This window comes from Enhydra lutris, unplaced genomic scaffold (assembly GCF_002288905.1).
Source record: "Enhydra lutris kenyoni isolate GAN:26980312 unplaced genomic scaffold, ASM228890v2 scaffoldscaffold5, whole genome shotgun sequence".
In the NCBI taxonomy this organism is placed as follows: Eukaryota; Metazoa; Chordata; class Mammalia; order Carnivora; family Mustelidae; genus Enhydra; species Enhydra lutris.
Window position 1 is genome coordinate 35854572 of NW_019154089.1, and position 23368 is coordinate 35877939.

General features: G+C 45.0%; 1 protein-coding gene across 1 annotated transcript; it reads left to right on the plus strand.

Moving 5' to 3' along the window:
• The first annotated feature begins 227 nt into the window (after positions 1-227).
• LOC111141058 (solute carrier family 36 member 2) lies at positions 228-23235 on the plus strand. The gene is made up of 10 exons (XM_022493387.1): positions 228-406; positions 3352-3442; positions 4015-4103; positions 4651-4746; positions 8387-8471; positions 11015-11233; positions 12616-12714; positions 17663-17829; positions 19839-20008; positions 22964-23235. The coding sequence occupies exons 1-10, from the start codon at positions 243-245 to the stop codon at positions 23233-23235; spliced, it is 1452 nt and encodes a 483-aa protein (XP_022349095.1). The 5' UTR covers positions 228-242.
• The last annotated feature ends 133 nt before the right edge of the window (positions 23236-23368 follow it).

A 23368-nucleotide genomic window follows, 5' to 3' on the forward strand; every position in this document is an offset into this window, starting at 1 on the left:
GAGGTGGATGACTCCCCTCCCGAGTCTGTTCCTGCCTCTCTGTTCTAGCCTCTCCTGCAGGAGCTGCTGGGGCTTCTTGGGGCAGGAGGAGCAAACTCCGGGGGAGGTGGGCGGAGCCTCATTCCAGCTCCACCAGAGCCTCCTGAGGCACAGCCGCTGAGCTGGGGTTTGCACCTGACGGACACCTTCCTGCTTGCAGAGCAGACCTCCTCCACACCCAGAGCCCTCTCTCGGAAGCAATCATGCCTGTGACGAAGAGTGCCGGGGGTCCCCAGGGCACTGTTGACCTCAAACTGGACCTCAGGTCCCCTCCCAAAAGTGCCAAGAAGCTACAGAGCAAAGACTCCAGTTTCTGGGATGGATGTCCTTCCGAGTCACCAGGCTTAAAGAAGACCAAGGGCATAACGTGAGTGCTTTTTTCTGCCACCTCCCATTTCTGCCTCTGAGCCTGCAAGCTTGCATTGACAAAAACCCTAGCGCAGCTGTGTCTGACGCCCAGCCCATTATGCAGATGGGAAAACCAAGGTCAAAAAAAGTACAGGCAGAGACTGAGTCAAGGTGAGAGGTTACAGGGGCAGGAGCAGGGACTCAGAAAGCCCTAGGCTCTCATGGTACCACACTCCATAGTGTGGGGACACTAAGTCCCAGTTACCGCAGGCCATGCACTGGGTCATTGGCAGGATGGGCACTAGAATCCAGTGCTGGCCCTAAGTCAGCTTTGCTCCCAGTCAGTCCTGACCATTGGCAGAATCCCTAACTTTCTCCAAGGAGATTAGTTCTGAGCTTAAAACCGTGGCCTCACTGACAACCAGGCAACGACTCCTGTCTAACTCCTTCCTCCAGTCACTCCGACTTCTACTTTGGCCTGTGTTTAAGTTGTGAGGACATCGAAAGCACAGGATGTGGAAGACTTTCTTCTACTTCCCTGCGGTGTGTGTGGGGGGGGTGGGGAGGCTTGCAAACCATGACCAGGAAGGGTCTGCAGAAGGAGTTTAGGAGGGGGAGCCACACTACGGGGCTCAGCAATCACCGCCTCCACCGCCCAAGCCGAGTGGCCAGTCCCCTTAGGAAATGTGGGTGGGTGGCCTGCTGGAGAGTGCTGCTGCTTTAAGAAGAAAATGTTGACAGCACTGATATAGTAGAAAGAACACCTGCGCTCAACTAGTGATTCTGTACCTTCCCTTCCCCCAGCCTCGAGCCCCCCATATGCAAAACAGGGGTAAAGGGGTGGCAGTGCGAATTTAAAGAGACCGCCTGTGGGAATTACGTCTGTTGGGAGGGGGTGTGCGGTAAGCAGGGAGAAGTTACCAGAAGGCAGGCGAAACCCCCTTCCATTGTTAGCGTCAAGACGGCACCAACAGGGTTCATTTGCCCCCAGGGGCTAGCCCTGGGGGCTGTGAATTCCTGACACTGAAAATGAACTCTCCAGGCCTTGGGCCATCCACAGCAGAGCATGGATATTTCTCAATCAGAGGCCTTGGGGGAACCAACCAGCTCTTGTGTCCTAAACTGACCACGTGGTTTGGTGGCATTTCAGCTACTTAAGGATCAAAGACGGTAAAGCACGAGAGAACTAGAGGGGCCCTCACGGTTTGGAGCAGAAGAGAAACATGTCGGGCAAGTGTGGAACTCAGGTCAGCTCACGCGGTTTCAGATGCCCCCTTAGCTGCTAACCAGCTCAAGCAAGTGACAGAACTCACTGCCCCAGTTTCTCCTCTGTGAAATGACAGTTCACTCCTCCCAGGATGGCTGCAAATGTGACTTGCACATAAAGCCCCCAAACACAGGACCCTTAAAAGCTGGCTGCTACGAATACCTTGAAAGTCCAAGGTCACCAAAGGACTTGGGGCTAGAACACCAGTGCCTTGCCTCCCAGCCCAGTGCTCTGCCCAGCTCACCACCCTAAGTTCCTAAGTCAGCTGCGTGGCCCAAAGTTAAATTCTGATTTCTTAAGTCCTTTGCTTAGAAATTTCTAAAGCGACCTGTTGACCCTTTCCCTGTTGCAAAACAAGCCCATTATTGGAGGGCCGAAGGGCACAAGCGCTGGGTCAGCAATGCTGACACCCACAGCGGGAGAGAAGGGCACAGCACTCTCCGCCCACATTTCTCCCTCAATTGTTCTCTTTAACCCGTAACAAATCCATGGGCAGATGCTCAGAAAGCCAGAGGATCTAGGGATTAACACAAAGATAAGGGTGGTTGGGGGCAAATTCTTTCAAAATTTACAGAGGCTCAGCAAAGTAGACCTGTTGGCCAAGATGACACAGCTAGTTAAGTAGTGGCCTTGGAATTTAATCCCTCGTTCATCCAACCTCAGAGACCAGGCTCCCTCCAGAATACCTCTGGTGCCCTTTATAGTGTCCTCGCTGAAAGCCTCTTCCAGGGAATTTCCAATGTTTCTGAAGTTGTGGATATAAACCCAACACTCAACTTGGTCCAACCTGGTCCAGGTACAAAGAGGTATAGTAACAGGTTGTTCCGTAATTCATCAACACAGAGCGTACCTCCCTGGAACTTATCCTTAAAGGTGCCCTTCAGACCACTTTCCCATCTGTCTTAAAGAGGAGATCGGAGTTTTTATTTTTGTTTTTGATTGGGGTGGGAGGAGACATGCCTTTCCCCGGTTTGAGGTCTTGGCCTGAGGGCCAAAAAAATTCCTCTGGAGCCCGATCCTCAAATGACCTTGTCTCAACAGACCCCATCTGGGGTCCTATTTAATTCAGAAGTCACCATGAAGTCTCTTTGCTGCTGGCCCCTTTCCCTTTTCTCTGAGTTCAATCCTATCTCAGCTACTAGTTTTATGACCATGGGCCATCCCCTTTCTGAGCTTCCATTTCCTTCATTACAAAATGGGATTTTTCCTTTTATGTGTCTCTCTGGGCCTATTTCCGGGAGGTGGTCCAGTAGAAGCAGGGTGAAGAACAGGGATACGGAGGCATTTCTGAGTTCAAATCCTGACTCCCCTGTGTGTCTCTGGACATGTCATTAAAAAAAATCTCTATGCCTCAGTTTCTTCATCAACAAAATAAGGACAATAATGTACTTCCTAGGCTTGACAAGAGAATTAAATGAGGTAATACGGGTTAAGTACTTAGCATAGTACCTAGTATATAGTAAATATTATCATGGCATATGTTGAGTGTTAGCTGCTAAAACCATGACAGGCAAACTGAGACGGTTGGTCACCCTATAGGAGACCCAGAGGTGCCAATCAAGGTCATGGGGACAGAGAGATGGCCAGGAGCCCACCTATCCAGCTGAACTCAGCTGTTGGCATGTCATGAGGGAATGCCTGTTGGACCTCCTCACCTTCACACACCTACACCCTCATGTCTCTTTCCTCTCCTTTAGAGCCTTCCAGACCTTGGTTCACCTGGTGAAAGGCAACATGGGTACAGGGATCCTGGGACTACCGCTGGCTGTGAAGAATGCAGGCATCCTGGTAAGAGGGGGTGCTGCAGGTTGGGCCAGCATGACAGGGTTGGAAGGGGAAATAAGTGGGAGGAGAGGCTCTCAGAGTTTATAATGGGTTGCGAGAAGCAGTCTTTCTTGGAGGCAGCTTGGTCCAGACCTGGAGTCTAGACATCAGCCAGGGTTTGAGTTCTGGCTCTGTCACAGAATTGGAGTGGCCCTGGTGAGTCATTTGTCCCTTCTTTGCGGCTCAGTTTTCTCCCTTGGAGAATGCAGGAGTTGGACGAGGACGAGTTTTCTGATTGTGCCTTATGTAGCACTAGGACGCGTAGACACCTCTGAGGTCACTAAGGGTCAGAATCCTGAGTCCCCCACTCACACTACAACACCCATTGTAATTGCTTTATGTACTTTATTGGAGTACTACTTGAGATTATATTTGAAAGCACCGTTATTGCTGCCAAAAAGGACTTCCAAACCAGTTTGCTAGAAAGTTCCTTGAGTGCCAAATGGTATCTGCGCTACCAAATCTGTCCTTGCAAAGTTCTTCCTAAATCCATTCCCTTCTCTCCTCCCCTTTCCCTTGGCTCCCCCTTCCCTCAGATGGGTCCGCTCAGTTTGCTGGCCATGGGCTTCACCGCCTGCCACTGCATGCACATCCTGGTCAGATGTGCCCAACACTTCTGCCACAGGTAAGGAAAACAGCATCCTCATGTCAATTGCTTTGGTCCTGGGTTCTCAGGGATGTCCCAGAAACATCCTACATAAAACAAGAGTTTACTTCTTTCTTCTAACAAGGCTAAGAAAAAGAGAAAAGCATTTGGGACAGAGACCTAAGGTGAGGCTCTGCCACATGACTCATTAGGTGATCTCAATCAGGCCACTGGGATTATCTGCTTGGCTCATCTGTAAATTGGGCATAAACAATCCATGCCTAACCCTGCCTCAGAATTGTGATGAGGATCCATTGGGATCCTGGATAGGAAAACTGCTGTACCTCACGCAAGGTGTGCTTTATTACCCTGGTTCTGGGGGAACCACCCTGCTTGACAGGTAAGGAAAACAAGCCACCCAGGAAATACTGCCAGGTGTCTAAGTCTGAACTAGAACTTGGGTCTCTGCCCCAGTGTACTTTCTCCTCCAGCTGGGTCCTGCCTTCCTGTGTGTCTCCAGACCTTTTAATACAGGATCTGAGGTTAAACACCCTCTTGGTAACTCTATATGCACTTTCTCCTACAGGCTTAACAAGCCCTTCATGGACTATGGTGACACGGTGATGCACGGACTGGAAGCCAGCACCAGCGCCTGGCTCCGGACCCATGCCCACTGGGGAAGGTAACTTGTTCTTACTCTGCCTGAAGTGGAGTGAGCTAGAGGAGGAGGAAATATGGCTGTCAGGGATGCCTTCTTCCCTGGAAAGCTGGCTCATGTGGCACAGAATGACGGGCTTTCCACATGGAAGGGGTTCACTGGAAATCTTCCTAATCCAGGACCCCACCTTGTATACTTTCCTTTTTTTTTTTTTTCAGCTTTAGTATTATTCACTTCTTTATTAAACTATGCTTATCCTGTTGGGCTGTGTACAGGCCCTGGAAATACTGTGGGGAGAAAGGCAAACAGGCATTGCTACCACAGAACCCATTATCCAGCGGGAAAGACAAGCATCACACAGGTTAGGAGACAGTCACTTCATAACCACTAGGATGAGTGTGATGAAGGAAGGAAATACTAGTTGTTACTGAGCAGATAAGGCAATGTGTGTGGGCTCATGTGGGCTTCCTAGGAGGGAACAGTTGAGATGAGCCCTGAAGGAAGGAATTCTTAAGGATAAGCAATTACCTAAGTTAAAGTGGGCAGGAGCCTGGATTGCCTTCCCGGAAGATGAAAGAGCAGAGCGTGAAGGTCTGAAGCTAGATGGAATGTGTGACAGTTTCAAGGTACAGAACAAAGGGAGCTTGAGGGCAGAGTCAATGAGATGAGGCTGAAGAAGGATCCAGAGTTCCAAGCAAACTCTACATTGTAGACCTTCTTAAAGGTTTTTGTTCTTTTCTTTAATACCATGAAGCCGCCACTGGAAGGTTTTAATCAGTCAAGTGATCACATTTGCGTTGTTTAAACATCTATCTGGCTTCTGTTAGGAGAATACATTATAAGTGAGCAACAGGTCAGATCCATGAGGGGGCTATTGGCAACGTCCAGGGAGATAACAATGACAGCTGGGACCAAGCTGGTAGCAGTGGGGGTGGAGAAAAGTGAATTTGGGTTATGCTTTGGATCCCAGGACTGTGGGAAAAAGGAAAGTCAAGGTTGACTCAGATTTCTGATGACTTTAAGTTTAGACAAGTTGGGTTTTAGGTTCCAGTGGAGATGTCAAACGGGTAGGGATATGTACAGTTTGAACCCGTCTTCATGTAGGACATACAGAACTAAAGTCATCAGCACGAAGCCAGGGCGCAGAAGACATCCCTTAGGGAGAGAATTTATAGTAAGAAGAAAAGTGTTAAAAACAAACAAACAAACAAACAAACATGTTAAGGACCCTTTGCTGAGCAGACATCCTCCTCCAGCAACTCCCACCTTTTGCTTTCGGGACTGACACAGAACAATCAACCCCCTCCATGCTCGGTACTTGGGACTAAATCTGCTCTTTTGTCTTTGTTTTCAGGCCTGTACCCAGTCTGTCCACATGCTCTTTTCTGAGTACCATCTAGGTCAAAGTCTCTCTTGAATTGTGATACTCTAAAACATTCCAGCCCTGCTCTGCACCCTCTCACGAAATGTAGTCTGCAGAGCATGGTGGCCCTGGCACCGCTCTTGGCCCAAAGCCCGTTCACATCCTGAATCAATAAATTCAGCCTCTGAGCAGACTCAGAAGGCTTTGGGATGATGACCAGAATTTTTCCAGTGTGTGACCCAAGAAGAGGCTCTGTCTGTCATTTACCCCTCAAATCCTTCTACCCATCGTTGGACATATAAAGCAGCTCTTCCTGCTCTCCTTAGGGACCTGGCTCCCCTAATCATCTCCTCTCCTATAACTTGAACTTTTCTTTGGATCTATGGGCTCTTCCAATCAACATTTAAATGCGTTCACGTGTCTCCATCTTAAAAAATAGTGAAATAAACTCATAAAGCTTCCTGGACTTCACACCATCCTGTAGCCACCACCCAATCTCCTATTCAGCAGCTGCTTATTCGACAGAGAGCTATTGAGTCCCCGCAGTGTGTCCAGACGGGTTGTGACAATGGGTCTACAATGATGAGCAGAATGGGCACCATCGAGACTGAAGCTCACACTTAGCTCCGTGAAAGAACAGCACACATTCTGACTTTACTTCCATCCGTCTGGTTCACACCCCTTCCGTGGGTCACCTGGCTTTTCTGTCCTTAGACTTCTGTTGAAGTTCTTTCTGCCTACGTCCTAAAAGACCTCCTTGTTGCCCCTTCTTCAACTTAGAGAACCTCTCAACAGTGTGGGTACAATTAAACATTCTCTTCATCAGGTGTTTTCTCCTCCCTTGGCTTCTATTAAACCCTTCCCTCACCCCTAGTTTCCCACTTACCTCTCTGGCCAGCCCTTGGCTTTCATTACAGGCTCCTTTGTTCCTGTCTTACCTTTAAATACTGGTGTTCTCTAGGGTTTGGGACACCAGCTTCTCACCTCCTCCCTCTGTGCACTCCCCAACACTGACCTGCCTTCTTAGGGCTTTATCTATTACTGACAAATCAATAGTTCCAGACCCTCATATGTAGTCATCTCCTGAACCATAGGAGCCTTAGGTTCAACAATTCAGATACTGAATGTGTCATTTCTTCCTCTTCCCCCAAAACCTGTTCCTTCTTTCCCATTCATTTCATTGTCCTAGCCAAAGCCTGTCAGGAAACTCTGAACATTTCCCTTCCCTTTCCACTAGAGGTTAGTGGTCACCAACTTCTGTAAGTTCTAGCTCCCTAGTACCTCTTAAATTGCTTTAATTCTCTCCTCCTAATAACCATGTCTTTGTCCAGGCTGCTGGACACCTCTGTTATTATAAGAATCTGCTACGTGGTCTACCTATCTTGAGTCTAGTCCCTCCAGTGGATTCCCCACAACCAGAGAAATCTACCTTCTCCCTCTGCTGAAGTGCTTTCCTCACTCCTTCCTCTCCACCCCTCCTCCTCAGTCTTTTTTAAAAATTTCTCTCTTTCTTCCCCTTCCCAAGGGACACCTGCTCAGGTATTGGTTTTTCTATGAAGGCTATCTGCTCTATAATTAGGATAAACTGTCCTTTCACCGTGGCCCTGAGTGTCAATTCTTTTTTGGTCACTGTTCTATGAACCAGTGAGGGGACCATGTGTTATTTGTGTTTCCCTCAGAGCCTAATATGGCGTCTGGCGCATGGTAGAAAAAAATTGCATGTTAATGATAGCTAATAAAAATGGTGTGCTTGGTAGGAGAAGAGTAAATGAAACAAGATGGGATTGGGAGGGAGACAAACCATAAGTGACTCTTAATCTCACAAAACAAACTGAGGGTTGATGGGGGGAGGGGGGTTGGGAGGGGGGTGGGGTTATGGCCATTGGGGAGGGTATGTGCTATGGTGAGTGCTGTGAAGTGTGTAAACCTGGCGATTCACAGACCTGTACCCCTGGGGATAAAAATATATGTTTATACAAAATAAAATTAAATTTTAAAAAAATGGTGTGCTTGTTTCTATACGTCAATTAGTATCAATTATGAGGAATGCCACAGAGCCAGGTGTTGGGGGAGGCTCCCAACTATGAAGAATTTCCCCACTTGCTGAGCTGGGAGTGTGAGGGTGGTTGAGAAACACTTTTTTTAAAAGGAATGATTGTTACCTCCCTTCTTACAGCCCATTGTTGACTGCGTTAGCAGAAGCGAGGGTGCTGGTACAAGGTCACCAACCCCTGGGGACAGAACTAGAAACGACAGACCAACTCTTCTTTTATAACATGTTTTCTTTCTCCTCTCTTCCAGGAATATCGTGAGCTTCTTCCTTATAGTCACCCAGCTGGGCTTCTGCTGTGTGTACATTGTGTTTCTGGCTGATAATTTAAAACAGGTAGAGTGTTCCAGAGAAGGTGGAAGGGGAAAGGACGTGGAAAAAGAGGGTCCTCTGTGAATTGTTCAGCAAATGTGGCTTCTTCTTTTGGGCTCCTGATGTCCTCATGAGTACAACAAAGGAAGTTAAACTAGATGTTATGAAGGAATCCAGACTTCCCCGGTTCACTGATCTGTTCTGCAAGTGTTTACTCTTTCCAGTATCTTGGGCCTGTTCTCAAAGCCGGTCTCTAACACTGAGCTGGTAGAAACCTAGAATTTTGTCAGTTGTCCTGCCTTGGAGCTTAATCATCCCTAACTCTCCCGAGACTGATCTGGCTCTTTTTGGATGATCCCTCATCTTTGGACCATCTTTATCTACCTTTAGCTGCTTAACCTCTGGTTTAACAGTTGTTGTCTCCAGGAAGTTGTTTTGATCTAGCCCAGAAGTTATCTTGTAGGAATTTAAGCAAAATATGGTGGGTAATAACAAAGGCCATCTTTAGTCAATTAGTGAGTTTAAAAAAGAAATTATTCTTTAGGGCTCTTTTTGTTTGTTTGTTTATAATACCAGAAATTTAGAAATGTAAAGAAATTAGGCAGAAGGAACAAAATCGCATGCATTCAAGGTTAACTGCTATTCTATGTCAGAAACAGGAAGTTTATGTCTGCTTTCCCCCATTTAGTTCTCTCTGGGCCTTTTCATGGTAAGTATTGTGGTTATTCCTATTTTGTTGATGAGAAAACTAAAACTATAAACTCTATAAGGTGTAGAAGACCACAGAGCCAAGGTTAAAAATCCAGGCCTTCCAACATCAGAGCTCAAGTTTTTGAACACTATGCTATATTACTTTTCAAAATGAAACAAAATTGGGGTGCCTGGGTGGCTCAGTTGGGTAAACATCTGACTCTTGACCTCAGCTCATGCCTTCATCTCAGGGTCGTGAGTTCAAGCTCTCTGTTGGGCTCCACGATGGGCATCGAGTCTACTTAAAAAAAAAAAAGTAATAAGAAAGGGAGGAAGGAAGAAAAAAGAAAGAAAATTATTAATTCAACCACTCATGGTTATTGTTTTAAGTTAGTATTAACTAGTTAGCATTTTGTAATGTGCTTACATATTTTTGTCCTTATGTTTTTTTAATGAAATTTTTACCAGTTTCATAATATTTCATCACACTGATTGGCCAGAACGTAGTCTTCTCTCGTTGGATATTTTATTTGTTTCCCTTTGTTTTTCTGCTATAATCTCTGGAAGGTTTTGTACACCCCTTTATTTCTTTGCAATATATTCCTTAAAGTAAAATTACTGGATCAAATAGTTTGATTGTTTGAAGGCTCTTAAAACATGTCGCCAAACTGCCACTTGGAAATTAGTCTGCTATCAGCTGAACGTTATCATCTGTCTAGATACAAGGCAAGCATTCTCTCCAAGAGTTTGCAGGCTAAGTAGGATGTGTTCTAAAACAAACAAGCTAGCTCTCAATATATTTTGGTGCTGGGTCAGGACACTACCAACAATGCTCTAAAGACAGGGCCGCTTCACGGTGAACTTAAGGGGCAAAAATATGCGGGGGCAGGAAAGACCATTGCAACAAGGGAAGGCTCCTTTACAGAGGTGCCACCAAGCAGGGTGTTGAAGGACAGGTTTGAGGAGTAGGGGTGGCAGTGAGGGAGGGAGGAGTGAACACCTGGAGGCAGGAATGTACAGCCCCGCTCAGGAGAGGCCATAAAATTGGTTGTAGGAAGGTGTGGACTTTGGGAGACTTGAATGGGGCCCATGATGGAGGGCCATGAATGCCTGCTAATGTTTCAAGTACTTTTCCTATTGAAAGGAACCAGAAGGTGAGGAATTAGAAAAAAACAAGACTTAATGGTTCATCTAAGTAACCATGTTTGTGTGTTCTTAAGTGAAAAGGAGATTTCAAAATAAGAGCATATGCTGTGATTGTGGTCTTGTAAAAAAAAAAAAAAAAAAAAGTTGAGTATAATACATGTAATTTGTGATATGGTATAGAAAATGCATAGATGAATATATTCCAAGACATCACTTTGGCTACCAATGCGTACTGAGATCATCATTGTTTTTACATCTTCTTCTTGCCTAATTCTAGTCTCTAATTGTTCTGCAATGCTCTGCAATATTGCTTGCACGGTAAGACGGTACCCATTAAGCCAGGCTGATTCTAATCTAGGGTAGGACCATCCCTCTCCTCCCAACTTCAGGGGGTTGTTTGTACTGTGTGCAGGGGGCTGTTTCTTGTTTTTCACAATGATTGGGGGATGCAAATAGCTTTTACTGGGTGGATGCTAAATGTCCTGCAGATAATGGTCCAGTCCTCATAAGGAGTAATTCTCTCGCTCAAATGCCAGTATTACTCTGATTAAGAAACAGTAAGTGATGGGTTTTTGGTTATAAGCAAAAGAAACTCTAACTCATCGTGAGGCCCTGGCATGTGAGACTTGCTTTGTGTGAGGGAGTTTGGTTATGGGCCAGGCACTAAGCTAATCACATGGCCAGTAGATGTATTGACTCTTCCCTCTTCCCTCTTCCTGTTCCTTCCTCAGATAGTGGAAGCAGTTAATGGGACCACCAACAGCTGCCATTACAATGAGACAGTGATTCTGACACCCACCATGGACTCTCGACTCTACATGCTCTCCTTCCTGCCCTTCCTGGTGCTGCTGGTCCTCATCCGGAACCTCAGGGTCTTGACCGTCTTCTCCATGTTGGCCAACATCAGCATGCTGGTCAGCTTGATCATCATCACCCAGTATATTGTCCAGGTTAGTGGACCTGACTCCTCCAGTGGGCAGAACCTTTTATCAATAATAGACTGATACCTACCTAAGGCCAACCCTGAGAATAGGCGTGAACCTCACTCTTGAGTCTCGTACCATTGTAATATTCTTTCCACGAAGATGTCTCTGTGCAATCTCATTCTTCTGGATAGGTCCTCTTTTATGTTGCTGTTCCAATCCTTGTTGAATTCTGGACTTTGAAAAAAATTTTGCTTTGCAAGGGAAACATCTTGATTGGTGAACCACAGACCATTCCTGTAATGGTTGGATAGCAGTAAAAGGCAAATGAAAAGCATGATCTCCTACTAAAGCTGAAACTTAGCGAATTACCTATGGTCTTACATCCTCTAGGCTACCATTCCAGGTACCAAAATTACCCACAGGAACTCAAGAGAAAAAGAAAAATACTTAGTCACAGAGGCATGGTCTCAGAAGACCACAAGCAAATCTATCACAATGCAAATTACAAAGCCTTCAAGGTTGAGTTGTGGATATTGATTTTCCCTCCATTTCCCACTTTTCTATCCTTTCTAATGTTTATTTACTGGACAAGACTACATAGAAATTTAAACCCAGAAGGCCCTTAGCATATCTCTCATATCATCCAGATATCTGGATAAATCTGAAAGATTTATCTTTCAGAAGTCTCAAGAAAAAGTTATCTTGTCCATGGAATTTAGTAAAAAAAAAAAACACACAAAAAACAAATTAGTCATATTTTAGGATAACTACAAATAGGTCCTATCTTCCTTAAGGCAACATCAATAAATTCTACAAAATTGAATTTCCTAACAAGATAGCTACCTTCAATTCATTTTTGGACCATTCTTGAAGTTGCCCAGTTAGAGAAATGGCTCTATAATTATTGTCCCATTCAGGTCACAGGGTGCATGACATATTTATTCCACACATTTTCTTTCCCTTTAATTTATAACTCATTGAAGAAAAGGGGGCTTTCACATCTGACTAATTACTGTGGACTCCTGAGAATATCACTAACTATAGTCATAGCAGTTTCTGTCACCTGTAACCACTGGTACATTTCTAGTGTCCGTGGGCACTGCAGGCTGGTACCAGCCTGTGGTGCATTAAATTTTCTTTTGGAGGATTCTGGTAACCATACTACCCCCATGAGGTACTGACCCTTCAGTACTTCGACAATACCTCAATGTTTCTGTCCTCTGACTCTTTGGTGGTGTACGTGTTAAAATCAACTTTGATGCCTACTTCCTTTTGAAGTTTTCCAAATTTCTTGACATTACTATTTTTTTTTTAAATTTGGGTCTACTCTCAGAATATTCCCCCTCTTAAATGAACCAAAACATGCTTTGAGAGTTAAGGTCTTACTACATTTCTCTCTCCTGTAGGAAATTCCAGACCCCAGCCAGTTGCCACTGGTAGCAAGTTGGAAGACCTACCCTCTCTTTTTTGGAACAGCTATTTTTTCATTTGAAAGCATTGGTGTGGTAAGCTTTGAATTGGGATAATCCTTTGGGTGGCCCTCTGAATAGGAGCTGGGAACTCTCAGTTTCTGGGTTTCTGTGTGCACACAGGAGAAAGTAACCTCTTGTCCCAATACATCTATTAAACATTTATCTTCCAACCAACATGTGTTTCCTAATCTTTTAAACTCAAGACAAATAGAGGTAGATAATTTACAGGATCCAATGAAACAAACAAAAACAGTTTTAAGCTGGGAAGTACTGTATATTTACAATGGATTTTTATATAGTTTATGTTTCCACACTTGAAGGGTAGTGCTGTGTATGTAATTTTGTTTACTTTTAATTTGCATGTGCTAAATTCAGTTTGGTGGGGCGAGTGTGTACATTTCTGTAAGTCTGGGAAATGCATAGAGTCACAGATGTGCCCCATTCAGGACACAGAACAGCTCCCTCACCACTGGAAACTTCCTCATGCCGTCCCATTGTAGTCAGCTCCTCACCTCCCACTAACCCCTGGCAACCACTTTGTTTTCTGTCTCTGTTGTTCTGTCTTTTCCAGAATGTCCTATACCAGGCATCACGCAGTACTTAACCTTTTGAGACTGCACGTAAGATCACCTGGGTTGTTGCATGCCTCAGTAACTCCCTGCTTTCTATTGCTGAGCTGCCGCTGTATAGACAACACCACGATTTGTTCATGAGTTCACCTGCTGAAGAACAGTGAGGTTGTTTCTAGTTTTTGACAACTATGCGTAATGCTGCTATAAGCAAGTGTTTATGCACAGGATTTCATGTGAAGATAACTTTTCATTTCTCTAGCAGTAGGTTTGCTAGTCACATATTAATGAATATGGTTTAACTTTATAACAAATGCCACACAGGTTTTCATAACGGCTGTACCATTTGGCTTTCCCACAGGCATGGGTGAGCATTCCAGCTGCTCTGCGTCCTTGCTAGTTCTTATAGTCCTGTCAGCATTTTTTTCTTCTGCCATTCTAATAGGTTCATAGTCGTGTTTGATTGCGATTTAATTTGCATTTTATTAATGACCAATAATCTTGAGTTTCACTTTGTGGGCTTGTCCTCTATATATCCTCTTCAGGCAAGTATCTGTTCCAATCTAATGCAAACTTTTAAAAAAAATGGAGCTTTTGAGTTTTAAGAATTCTTTACATATTACAAATCCAAGTCCTTTATTGGATATATAATTGCAAATATTTTCTGCAGTCTGTAACTTCTCTTTTCATTCTCTTAACAGTGCCTTTCATAGAGCAAAATTTTAAATCTGATGAAGTCCAGTACGTCAAAATTTTCATTTTATGGATCCTGCTTTCAGGGTTTTATCTCAAAACATTTTGCCTAAACCAAGTTCACAAAGATTTTCTCCTATATTTTCTTCTAAGTATTTTATGGTTTTCATTGTACATTTAGATCTATGATCCATTCTGAGTTAATTTTTGATAAAGCTGCTTGTATGTTGAAGTTCTTTTTTTTAACAGAATACCCAATTGTTCCAGCATCCTCTGTAGAAAGACTGTCCGTTTTCCATTGAATTGCCTTTGTATCTTTGTAAAAACCTTAACAGTATTGTCTTTCAATCCATGAACATGGAATGTCTTCCATTTATTTGGGTCTTCTTTCATTTCTTTGAACAATGTTTTGATACTTCACATCACTCCCACACATTCACAACTTCAGGCAGAGCCCAGGACTTCACTTACAGATTTAGGGGATCACTTTCTCCAGCATCCTCCTTCCCATGTTTTCTTGCATAGTCACCAGCTTCCAGGGGCTTCTTTTTCTGGTTCTCTGGCTAGAAAGCCAGAATTATAGCCTCCCTGTAGTGCTATGCACATCCTGTGACTGAGTCTGATTGGGGTTAAGCACTGAAAGACAGAGGGAAAAACTTAAATAAAAATGAGTAAATGAATGAATGAATGAATGAACAGCGATTCCTCCCAGGGACTGTTTCATAGACATGCAACCTATGCAGTCACTTAGGGACCTGTCTTTGGAAGGATCCTACACGTGGTTTTTAATGCTCTGCTTTCATCATCTTGAAATTCTTGATTTTTCAACAAAAAGCCCTGCAAATGAAAAGTCTTTTTGCATTGGACCTTATAAACCATGTAGCAGAGCTGATTTATTCCCCACATTCTCTGGACTCCCAAAGCCCCCTTTCCTACTAGTTCTTTTGCTCAAAGAGAAAAATTTGTGTCAGATTTTTAGGTGCCTGTGTGACCACCAGAGTCACTGATACACCAGGATGCTGCTTTGTGACTGGGACTTGCCTTGGGAATGTGATCTTGAGAGCAAAAAAGGAAACAAAAAAGTAGGGGCCCCCCTCCATAGTGTCTGTCCCCCAGGGACCTCTGTTCTATGTCTTCTGGCCAGAAAGAGGGTTTCTCTTGAACTTTTTTCTGTTTCCATCCACTACATAGGATTCTAGGATTTGAGGTCCTCTTGAGTCTAATTTGGGAGATACAGGAAGAAAAAATACCAAGAAGCCCAGTACCATAATGGTCATTTTTACTGGTTTTGATCAAACCATGTGCTGTCATATACTTTTAGAGTCTGTGGATAGTTGTTTTATGTATTCTGCCCAGGACTTCTAATCAGTAAGAGAGCTCTGGTGGAACATGCCTACACCATCTTAATGGAAGTGGAGGCACTTTATATTTAGAACTGGATACTCGTCGCAAAAAGCAGAGTGCAGTAGTTGAGCAAATGCCTTTGGAAGCAGAATATGCTGGAATCTTACTTTGGCCATGGGTTATTCTCTGAACTCTAATTCCCCACGAAATGATGGTAGTTAATTGTTCAGTAAGTATTGAACACCTACTATGTGCTAATGATGATTAGCGTCAGAGTTCACATTAGCTCTAAAAATCTTCTAGCCTAGTCTCCAAACTTTTCATAAGAGCCCAAGCCCTAAAGGGGAAAAGGACTTGAGCCAGGGCACCAGCTGGGAACAGCTGCATCTGTGGCTAAATCCAGGGGTTCCTTACTCCCAGTCCAGGGACCTTAGCACTTTATGTAAATGGTCATTTATCAATTTGATTGATTGCGGGAGGAGAGAAGGAGAAAGCCAGCTACTGAGTAAAAAAGGTAATTTTTAGCCTGGAGAATTTATGCAGTGAAAATGTATGGCAGGGTGGGAAAGCTCAGGTTGGATCATTCACTCTCCGTGTGATTTCCCCAGACGTTTTCCCGAGCACTGGCTGCTACTAGGAGCCTTCCCTCAATCTGGGAGGAAGTGGAAAGGCACAGTGATGACTTTGACCTGGCATTCCCCTCAAGCATTTTCCATTTGTATGGGGCTGAGATGCCTCTAGGACAAAAAAGGAGTTAACAGTACAGAGGACTTGATGCCCAGGTCCTACCGAGTAATAAATACAATGCTGGAGATTGGGGAGAAGCAAGTACTTGAACTTCCGAAGGCAGCCCCAGTCTGCAGCCTCACTCTGCAACTTTCGAGCTGAGTAATTTGGAGCAAGGTACTTCATCTTGGGGCAGTCTTGTTTCCCTCACCTGTAAAATAAGAATTATACAAGTACCATCTTCATAGAGATGTAGTCTTCCCAGTATTAAAAAATAAGAGCAGTTGACATTTACTAAGCTGTTACTGTATGCCATTATGGTGCTCATATAAATCTCCAAAAAATTCCAGTAGGTGAGTTTTCAGATAAAGAAACCGAGGCACAGATCGGCCTAATGCTGCATGCAAGGTGTGCTTGAGTCCATGGCCTGATCAAAGAGAAGGACAGGGTGGAGGAGGGCCATCAGCCGATAGACACCAAAGGAGGAATTTATGGGATGAGAGGCCAGAAGGTTGGTTCCAAAAACAGAAGTGACCTTGGGATGTCCAGCAGGCTCCATGCAGTCCGTCTCAGCTTGGATCTCTCAGAGCCAGGAATGCATCTGGAGAAGGAGGATCCCGAGAACAGGGTGTGTAGGGAAGTGTCCTGCTAGGGAACCAGGAACCTCCAGTCCCAGCTCTGCCACCGTCCGCTGTGTAACCTGAGTCGCAGCCGTCGCATCTGAACAGAGAGCAGCGAATGCACTAGAATTGGAAGTCTCAAACTCAGATGCCTTTAGAAGGCAATGTGAGTGAAGAAACCAGATACTATGTCCATGTGAGGAGGAGAGGTGGGCCTGGTAAATGGGGCAAGAATGGTGTGTGCAAAGACATTCACCTTCAATTGTCTAAAAGGCTATGCTGGCCAAATAAAATGCATCTGCTGGCCAGATCAGGCTGCCTCAGGGGCTGAGCTCCTTGGTCTGCACAACCTGAAGAAGGGCCCTCCCAGCTCTGAAGGTGCAGGGCTCATCTTGTGACAGCAACCCTTCCTTCCTTACTTCCCTCTTTTCTCATTTATTGTGGTAAAATATACCGAACATAAAATTTACCATCTTTACCATTTTTAAGCATGCAGCTCTGTCACGTTAAGTACATTCACAACATTGTGCAGCCATCAACACCATCCATCTTTTGGCCTTGCACAACTGGAACTCTGTACCCACTGAACAGTGACTGTTCATTTGCCCTTCCGTGAGGCCCTGGAAACCACCATGCTACTTCTTGGCTCTCTGAATATGACAACTTCAGATACCTCCATAAATGGGATCAGGCAGTATGTGTCATTTTGTGACTGGCTTATTTCACTCAGCGTCATGGCCTCAAGGTTTATCCATGTTATGGCATGGGTCAGAAGTGCCTTCTCTTTTAAGGCTGCATCATAGCTACTATATGTATATACCATCTTTGCTTATCCATTTATCAGTGGACACTTGGGTTGCTTCTGCCTTTTGGCTATTGTAAACGATGCTGCTATGAAGATAGTTGTACAGATATCTAATCAAGTCCCTGCTTCCAGTTCTTTTGTGATATACCCAGAAGTGGCATGCCTTTCTTTTGTTCATGTTCCTCTTTCTCCTTCTCTCTTTTTACCCTATGATCCTTCTGTAGGTTCTGCCCCTAGAAAACAAGATGAAGGATGCCCGCCGCTTCCCAGCCATCCTGTCTCTGGGAATGTCCATCATCACGGCCCTGTACATCGGCATCAGCTCTCTGGGCTACCTGCGGTTTGGAGATGACATCAAGGCCAGCATAACCCTTAACCTACCCAACTGCTGGTAACTTCACAGGCCTCCAAGTGGTGGGGATTCAGGGCTGGGTGGGAATGCGTGGGTGACTGCCCCCTTCTCCCCTTCACAGATGGCAAACTAAGGTTGAGAGGATCTTCACAGTGAGAAACAGAACTATCATTAGAACCCTGGCTCTGGTTTCTTTGTCCAAGGAGCTCTTCCTTCAATAGCCTGCCATGTTGAGTGAGGCCTTGATGGCTTAGTATGAAGAAGGACTTGATTTAGGAGGAGAGAGAAGTGACAGTTTTTGGTCGCCTAAGGAGAGAAGGGAGGGGCGCTCAGGGAGAACAAGAGGCAAGAGAGAGGAGTTGGTGGGTGGCAACACTCATCTCCAATCACATTTCCTAAGGTCTGGACAATAAGCCTTGCTTTGCCAAAGCCAAGGGTGCACATCCTCCAAGTTAGAGTAGATAAGATGAAAAAGTAGTAAAACAAGTAGTGAGACGAGAACCAGCTTGGGAAGACCACCGGAAAAACCTCTATGTTCAAATGCACCCAATTCATGCAACGGTTAGCAGACCCAGACTTCAGCAGTACCATATCTAAATAGACACATGGCCCCGTACTGCATCATGCAACACTGTCTCCCACACTGAGGCATGTCATTAATTACAGGATGTCTGTCTTTTTAGGGGTTACTTGGAGGTTTAATTTGCCTAAATGGGGCTCCTTCCCCAAGGTGATAAATTATCATTCATGAAGCATTTACTGCCTGCCAGTTAGGTGCAGATACCAATCTAGGCACACACGGGCATGGTGGGTGCTGGCAGAGTAGACTAGGATCTTGATTTTCACTACCTTCCCCAGCTCATGATCCAGGGACAGTGGGGGAGCGATGGTGTATATATACAAATAGAACAGATCCAGGAGGCCTCCAGAGTAACAAAGGGGCTTTGGGGACTTTTGAGGAAAGAAATCCATCAGAATGAGAATCTTTTTGTGCAACAAGACAACTCCAGCCAGACAAGGACAACCCTGTCACTCATGGGCCCACGTCCTCGCTGCACCACCTCCTCGGTTGTGATCATGGATGATTTAGCGAACCTCTCTGACCCTCTGTGTCTTCATCTATAAAGCAGAGGTGCCATGGGAATTAAGTTGGGCATGCAGTACACCTCAAAAGATGGGACAGATGGAAATGGAGTAAAGTGGTGTTTCAGGGAGCAGGACTCAGGAAGCAAGAAAATCAGGGAGCAAGAAACTCAGGAATGTGGAAGTTAATCTTCCTAAGGAAATGATCCCCAGCCTCCCCCAACACACACACACACATACACACAGGTTCACTGAACATGTGAGACGCAGCTACCACCTTAGTGGAATAAAGGAAAAAGTCCTTTCTCCAGAGGTCAAAAAAGTCTTCTATAAAACTCAACCCCCTCCCCGCATCACACCCTGTCTCTGCTCCTAGTCCAAGGCCTGCAAGGAACCGTGCCTCTCCTTTTACCTCCCATCCCCCATGCATCCCTGATTGTAGACCTGCTTCTTCCCCTAAGGACTTGAGTTCTCTCAACCTACTAGAAGCATGAGCTGAGGGCCTGTTCTGTGCCAAGGGCTTTGGGGGAATCCAGAGAATTGCTAAGGACTGACATTAGATCACAAGGGATGGACGTGCTTTAGACCCAGTTTTTTGGTCTTCACTATTTACCACTTGTGTCTCCCTGGGCAAGACAGCAGGCCGAAGCCTCTAGTTTCTCAAATCTAAAACTGACCATCAAGTGATAAGTGGTTTATGAAGGTGTTACACGTAGCCATGCTCAAGATTCTCTCTCTTTAGAGATGACCCTCTGTCACCATTCAAATCTGTCACGCTTCACTCTGTTTTCCCCGCATGCTCTGCCATGACTTCTTCTTGGCTCTGGGAAGTCCCCTGCCCGTCATTTTCAGACAAGGAACCTGGATCCCAAGGGACGATCCCGCAGTCAGAGGTTAATGTTCCAAGGAGGCCGGGTACCTGAATGTGGTGGCCTCAGGGGGCATTGCTCTGGTTTGTCCCGCAGGCTGTACCAGTCGGTGAAGCTGCTGTATATCATTGGGATCCTGTGTACCTATGCCTTGCAGTTCTACGTCCCTGCAGAAATCATCATCCCCTTTGCCACCTCCCAGGTGTCAAAGCGCTGGGCACTGCCTCTGGACTTTTCTATCCGCCTCGCCATGGTCTGCCTGACAGGTGAGTACAAGGCCAGGCAAAATGTTGCTCTTTTTCCTGAGGCTGTCAGGAATCTGCCAGGTGGTGAAACATAGTCCTGATAACCAGTGATGACTGAGCACTAATTGTATCTCGAGGACCGCACTAAAGCTTCACAAGTAGTAACTCATGTAAGCCTCGGGGACAACCTGATTCTTCTCTGTACCTAATTAGTCGGATTCACAGGTGTCCAGACTGAGGGAGTGACACAGGAGTCTGAACAATAATCATAATGATAAGACCCGACATTTATTAAATACCTGCCGTGTACCAGCCACGGTAAGTACACATTTTTTAGGCCAAATTTCATAGTATTTTGTTCGGCCCTGCAGGAACTCTTAGGAGGTAGGACTATGATAAACTTTCCTTTACAAATGAGAAAACTGAAGCAGAGAGCCATAAGTAATTGGCCAGGAAGTGCCAGAATTGGATTTGAACCCACATCAGCTAAGTCTGGAGTCAGCACCCTTCACCTGACAGGTCAGTGGCCAGTGAGTCTAATCTAACAGCAGAAGTGGGTTTTCGAGCCTCCGAGTGTTGTATAAACTTGTGCCGACATTTAAAATGTCCGAGATCTCACATACAAATCCAGATTTCTAACGTTTTGTGGGGGAAACAATTAAAATGGTTCGGCAAGCCGAGGATCACATTCCCCACTGGCCACAGGGAGCGGAACTTGCCCCCTGGGCTTCGGCTGGCCCTGCTCACCCCCTCGGAGTCCTCCTTATGCCCCAGGCCCCGTGATCCAGGGCGCCCGCCCCACATCGACAAGTGTTTCAGCAGGGGTGACGGAGGTGATAGAGATTCCTGTAGGGAGCGTGGCATTCCCCAGCTGTCCCTAAAGCTCCTTTTAATTGCGATTCTAAGAATCCTCCTCAGGGAGATTCTTGTTTCTTGCTGCGCTAGACCAACCGATGCCGTTCAATGGACACCAGTTTTCTTTCTTTGAAATGATTTGTTCCCAGTTTAACCCCAGTAAGCAGGGATACTGCCATTCAGAACCTTAGTGACTCTGGAGAGATTAAGGCATTTGTCCTAAATATGAAGATAATAATTCCTGAAGTTTACAACTTCTGCATGCATTGCCCCAATCTGGACAATTGAGGAAATAAATTGAAGTAATAATACAGATAACTTTTCTGTAACTTTTTAATTATATGATATTATATTGCTTAATATTAACTCAATGCTTTATATCAACTCAGTTATGTTGAAGCATATAAATGAGTTTAAAATTTGAACACCAATTGCAGTGTGAACCATAACATCTGAAAGGATAGGTAGCATTTATCCCCATTTTGCAGAGGAGGGAACAAGTTGAGGAGGAGGTAGGGACCTAACCCAAGGCCACACAAGAGGAAGCCAGAATCCTGCCTTTCAGACCCGTTTTTATTCTGATACACTACACTCCTCCTCCCTGGGAAGCCTGGGAGAGGCTTTGGAGCTTTCTTGGTGAAAGTCTTCCAACAAGTCAAGTAAAAAGATGTGGAAGCCCAGGCCTATAAAACAACTCACTAAAAAAATAGATAATTTCAAAATCTTTAGCTTCTGGTGTTTGTTGTTTTCTGACATATATGTAAAACCTGGAGAAGACATTTTTTTTAAGAGACCCTGCAATCTTGTTCCAACTGAAGACCCATTTCTCCTATAATTTCATGTTCTAGTCATTTGCCAAAAAGTGCATATAGTCGTGTTAATTATTAAAATGTTAGCTCTACCAAAGCTTTTTTTTTTTAATTTTTGTATCTTCTGTACGTTGATGTGTCCCAAGCAGAGGAGACAGTTCCCAACACTGTTATTTAATGTTATTTATTAAGTAAGAGCTTAATCGTTGTCTTTTTAAAAAAAGATTTTATTTATGGGGCGCCTGGGTGGCTCAGTGGGTTAAAGACTCTGCCTTCAGCTCAGGTCATGATCCCAGGGTCCTGGGATCAAGCCCCGTGTCAGGCTCTCTGCTCAGTGGGGAGCCTGCTTCCCCTGCTCTCTCTGCCTGCCTCTCTGCCTACTTGTGATCTCTGTTTTCAAATAAATAAAATCTTTAAATAAATAAATAAATAAGATTTTATTTATTTATTTGAGAGAGAGAGAGAGTGGGGGGGGGATCAGAGGGAGAGGCACAAGCAGATTCCTGTTGAACAGGGAGGCCGATGTGGGGCTGGATCCCACAATCCCGAGACCACAGCATGAGCCAAAACCCAAGAGTTGGATACCAACTTACCTTTACTCATTGTTGAATAATGTGGATATTTGAAGGGCACCTCAGTGGCATTAAAATTATTTTAAGCTAAAAACATTTGAACAAACAGCATCTACAGGGAGGGGAAAAGTAAATCTTTATCTGAACTTCCTTTGCTGAATTAAGCAGGACCTTCTGACAAGGTACAGCCTGAATAATTCGGCCAGAAAGGAGACTAACCATCATCACAGACTGAGTAATTCCCTAAATAAACTATCTGAACCATCATTAACTTCCACTTGTCCTTATGTATGCTCTTTCTGCCCCTTCCTTTCCACTTAAGAAATGGGCATGTGATCCCCTGTCTTGGGCTGTTCTAGGAGCTAACTCCTCTGAAGGCTCCTTAGCCCCAATCAAATTCTGTCTTTTGTCCTGTTAATTTTGTCTGCTGTCGGTAAATCCCCAGCCCCTGCTGTCCCCCGCCCCATCCTTAAACCTAAGTAGGCAGAGGGAAGATTTCTCTTCTCAACAATATGAACGCAAATTTTGGAAAAATTATTAGGAGATACACCAAAGTTTTAATGCATAGCCTCTAGTGAATGTGGTTGCAGTATTATAGGACTTCCAGTGTTTTCCTTATGTAACTAAATATGAGAAACAACTGGTTTATGTTCTAAGAAAAGGATTCTTTAAAAAAAAAAAAAAAAAAAAAAGCTTGACTAAGTCCCAAAGATCCATGTATCCCATATCATCTCCCACAGGCACCTTGGCCATCCTCATCCCCCGCCTGGACCTGGTCCTCTCCCTGGTGGGCTCCATGAGCAGCAGTGCACTGGCTCTCATCATTCCACCCCTCCTGGAGATCACCACCTACTACTCAGAGGGCATGAGCCCCCTCACCATCGCCAAGGACGCCCTGATCAGCATCCTGGGCTTCGTGGGCTTTGTGGTGGGGACCTACCAGGCCCTGGACGAGCTGATCCTCTCAGGACAATCCCTCCCCTTTTCCAACTCCACCATTTTTATTCAGTGAGAATGGCACTGCTCCTTACCCACCAGCACCTGACTTTTACTGACGTGGATATCTTCTGTATGCTTTATCTTTGTTTTGCCTCATTATCTTTTTTCTGGGCCAAGTCATAGTGAAGCAAGCAAGGACTCATCAG

What these genes read in the sequence shown, in the direction of transcription:
- LOC111141058 (XM_022493387.1), top strand. Translation starts at nt 243, where the DNA reads ATGCCTGTGACGAAGAGTGCCGGGGGTCCCCAGGGCACTGTTGACCTC. An exon ending in AAGAAGACCAAGGGCATAAC is followed by an intron (nt 407 to 3,351) that starts GTGAGTGCTTTT and finishes CCTCTCCTTTAG; the next exon opens with AGCCTTCCAGACCTTGGTTC. An exon ending in CTTAACCTACCCAACTGCTG is followed by an intron (nt 17,830 to 19,838) that starts GTAACTTCACAG and finishes TTTGTCCCGCAG; the next exon opens with GCTGTACCAGTCGGTGAAGC.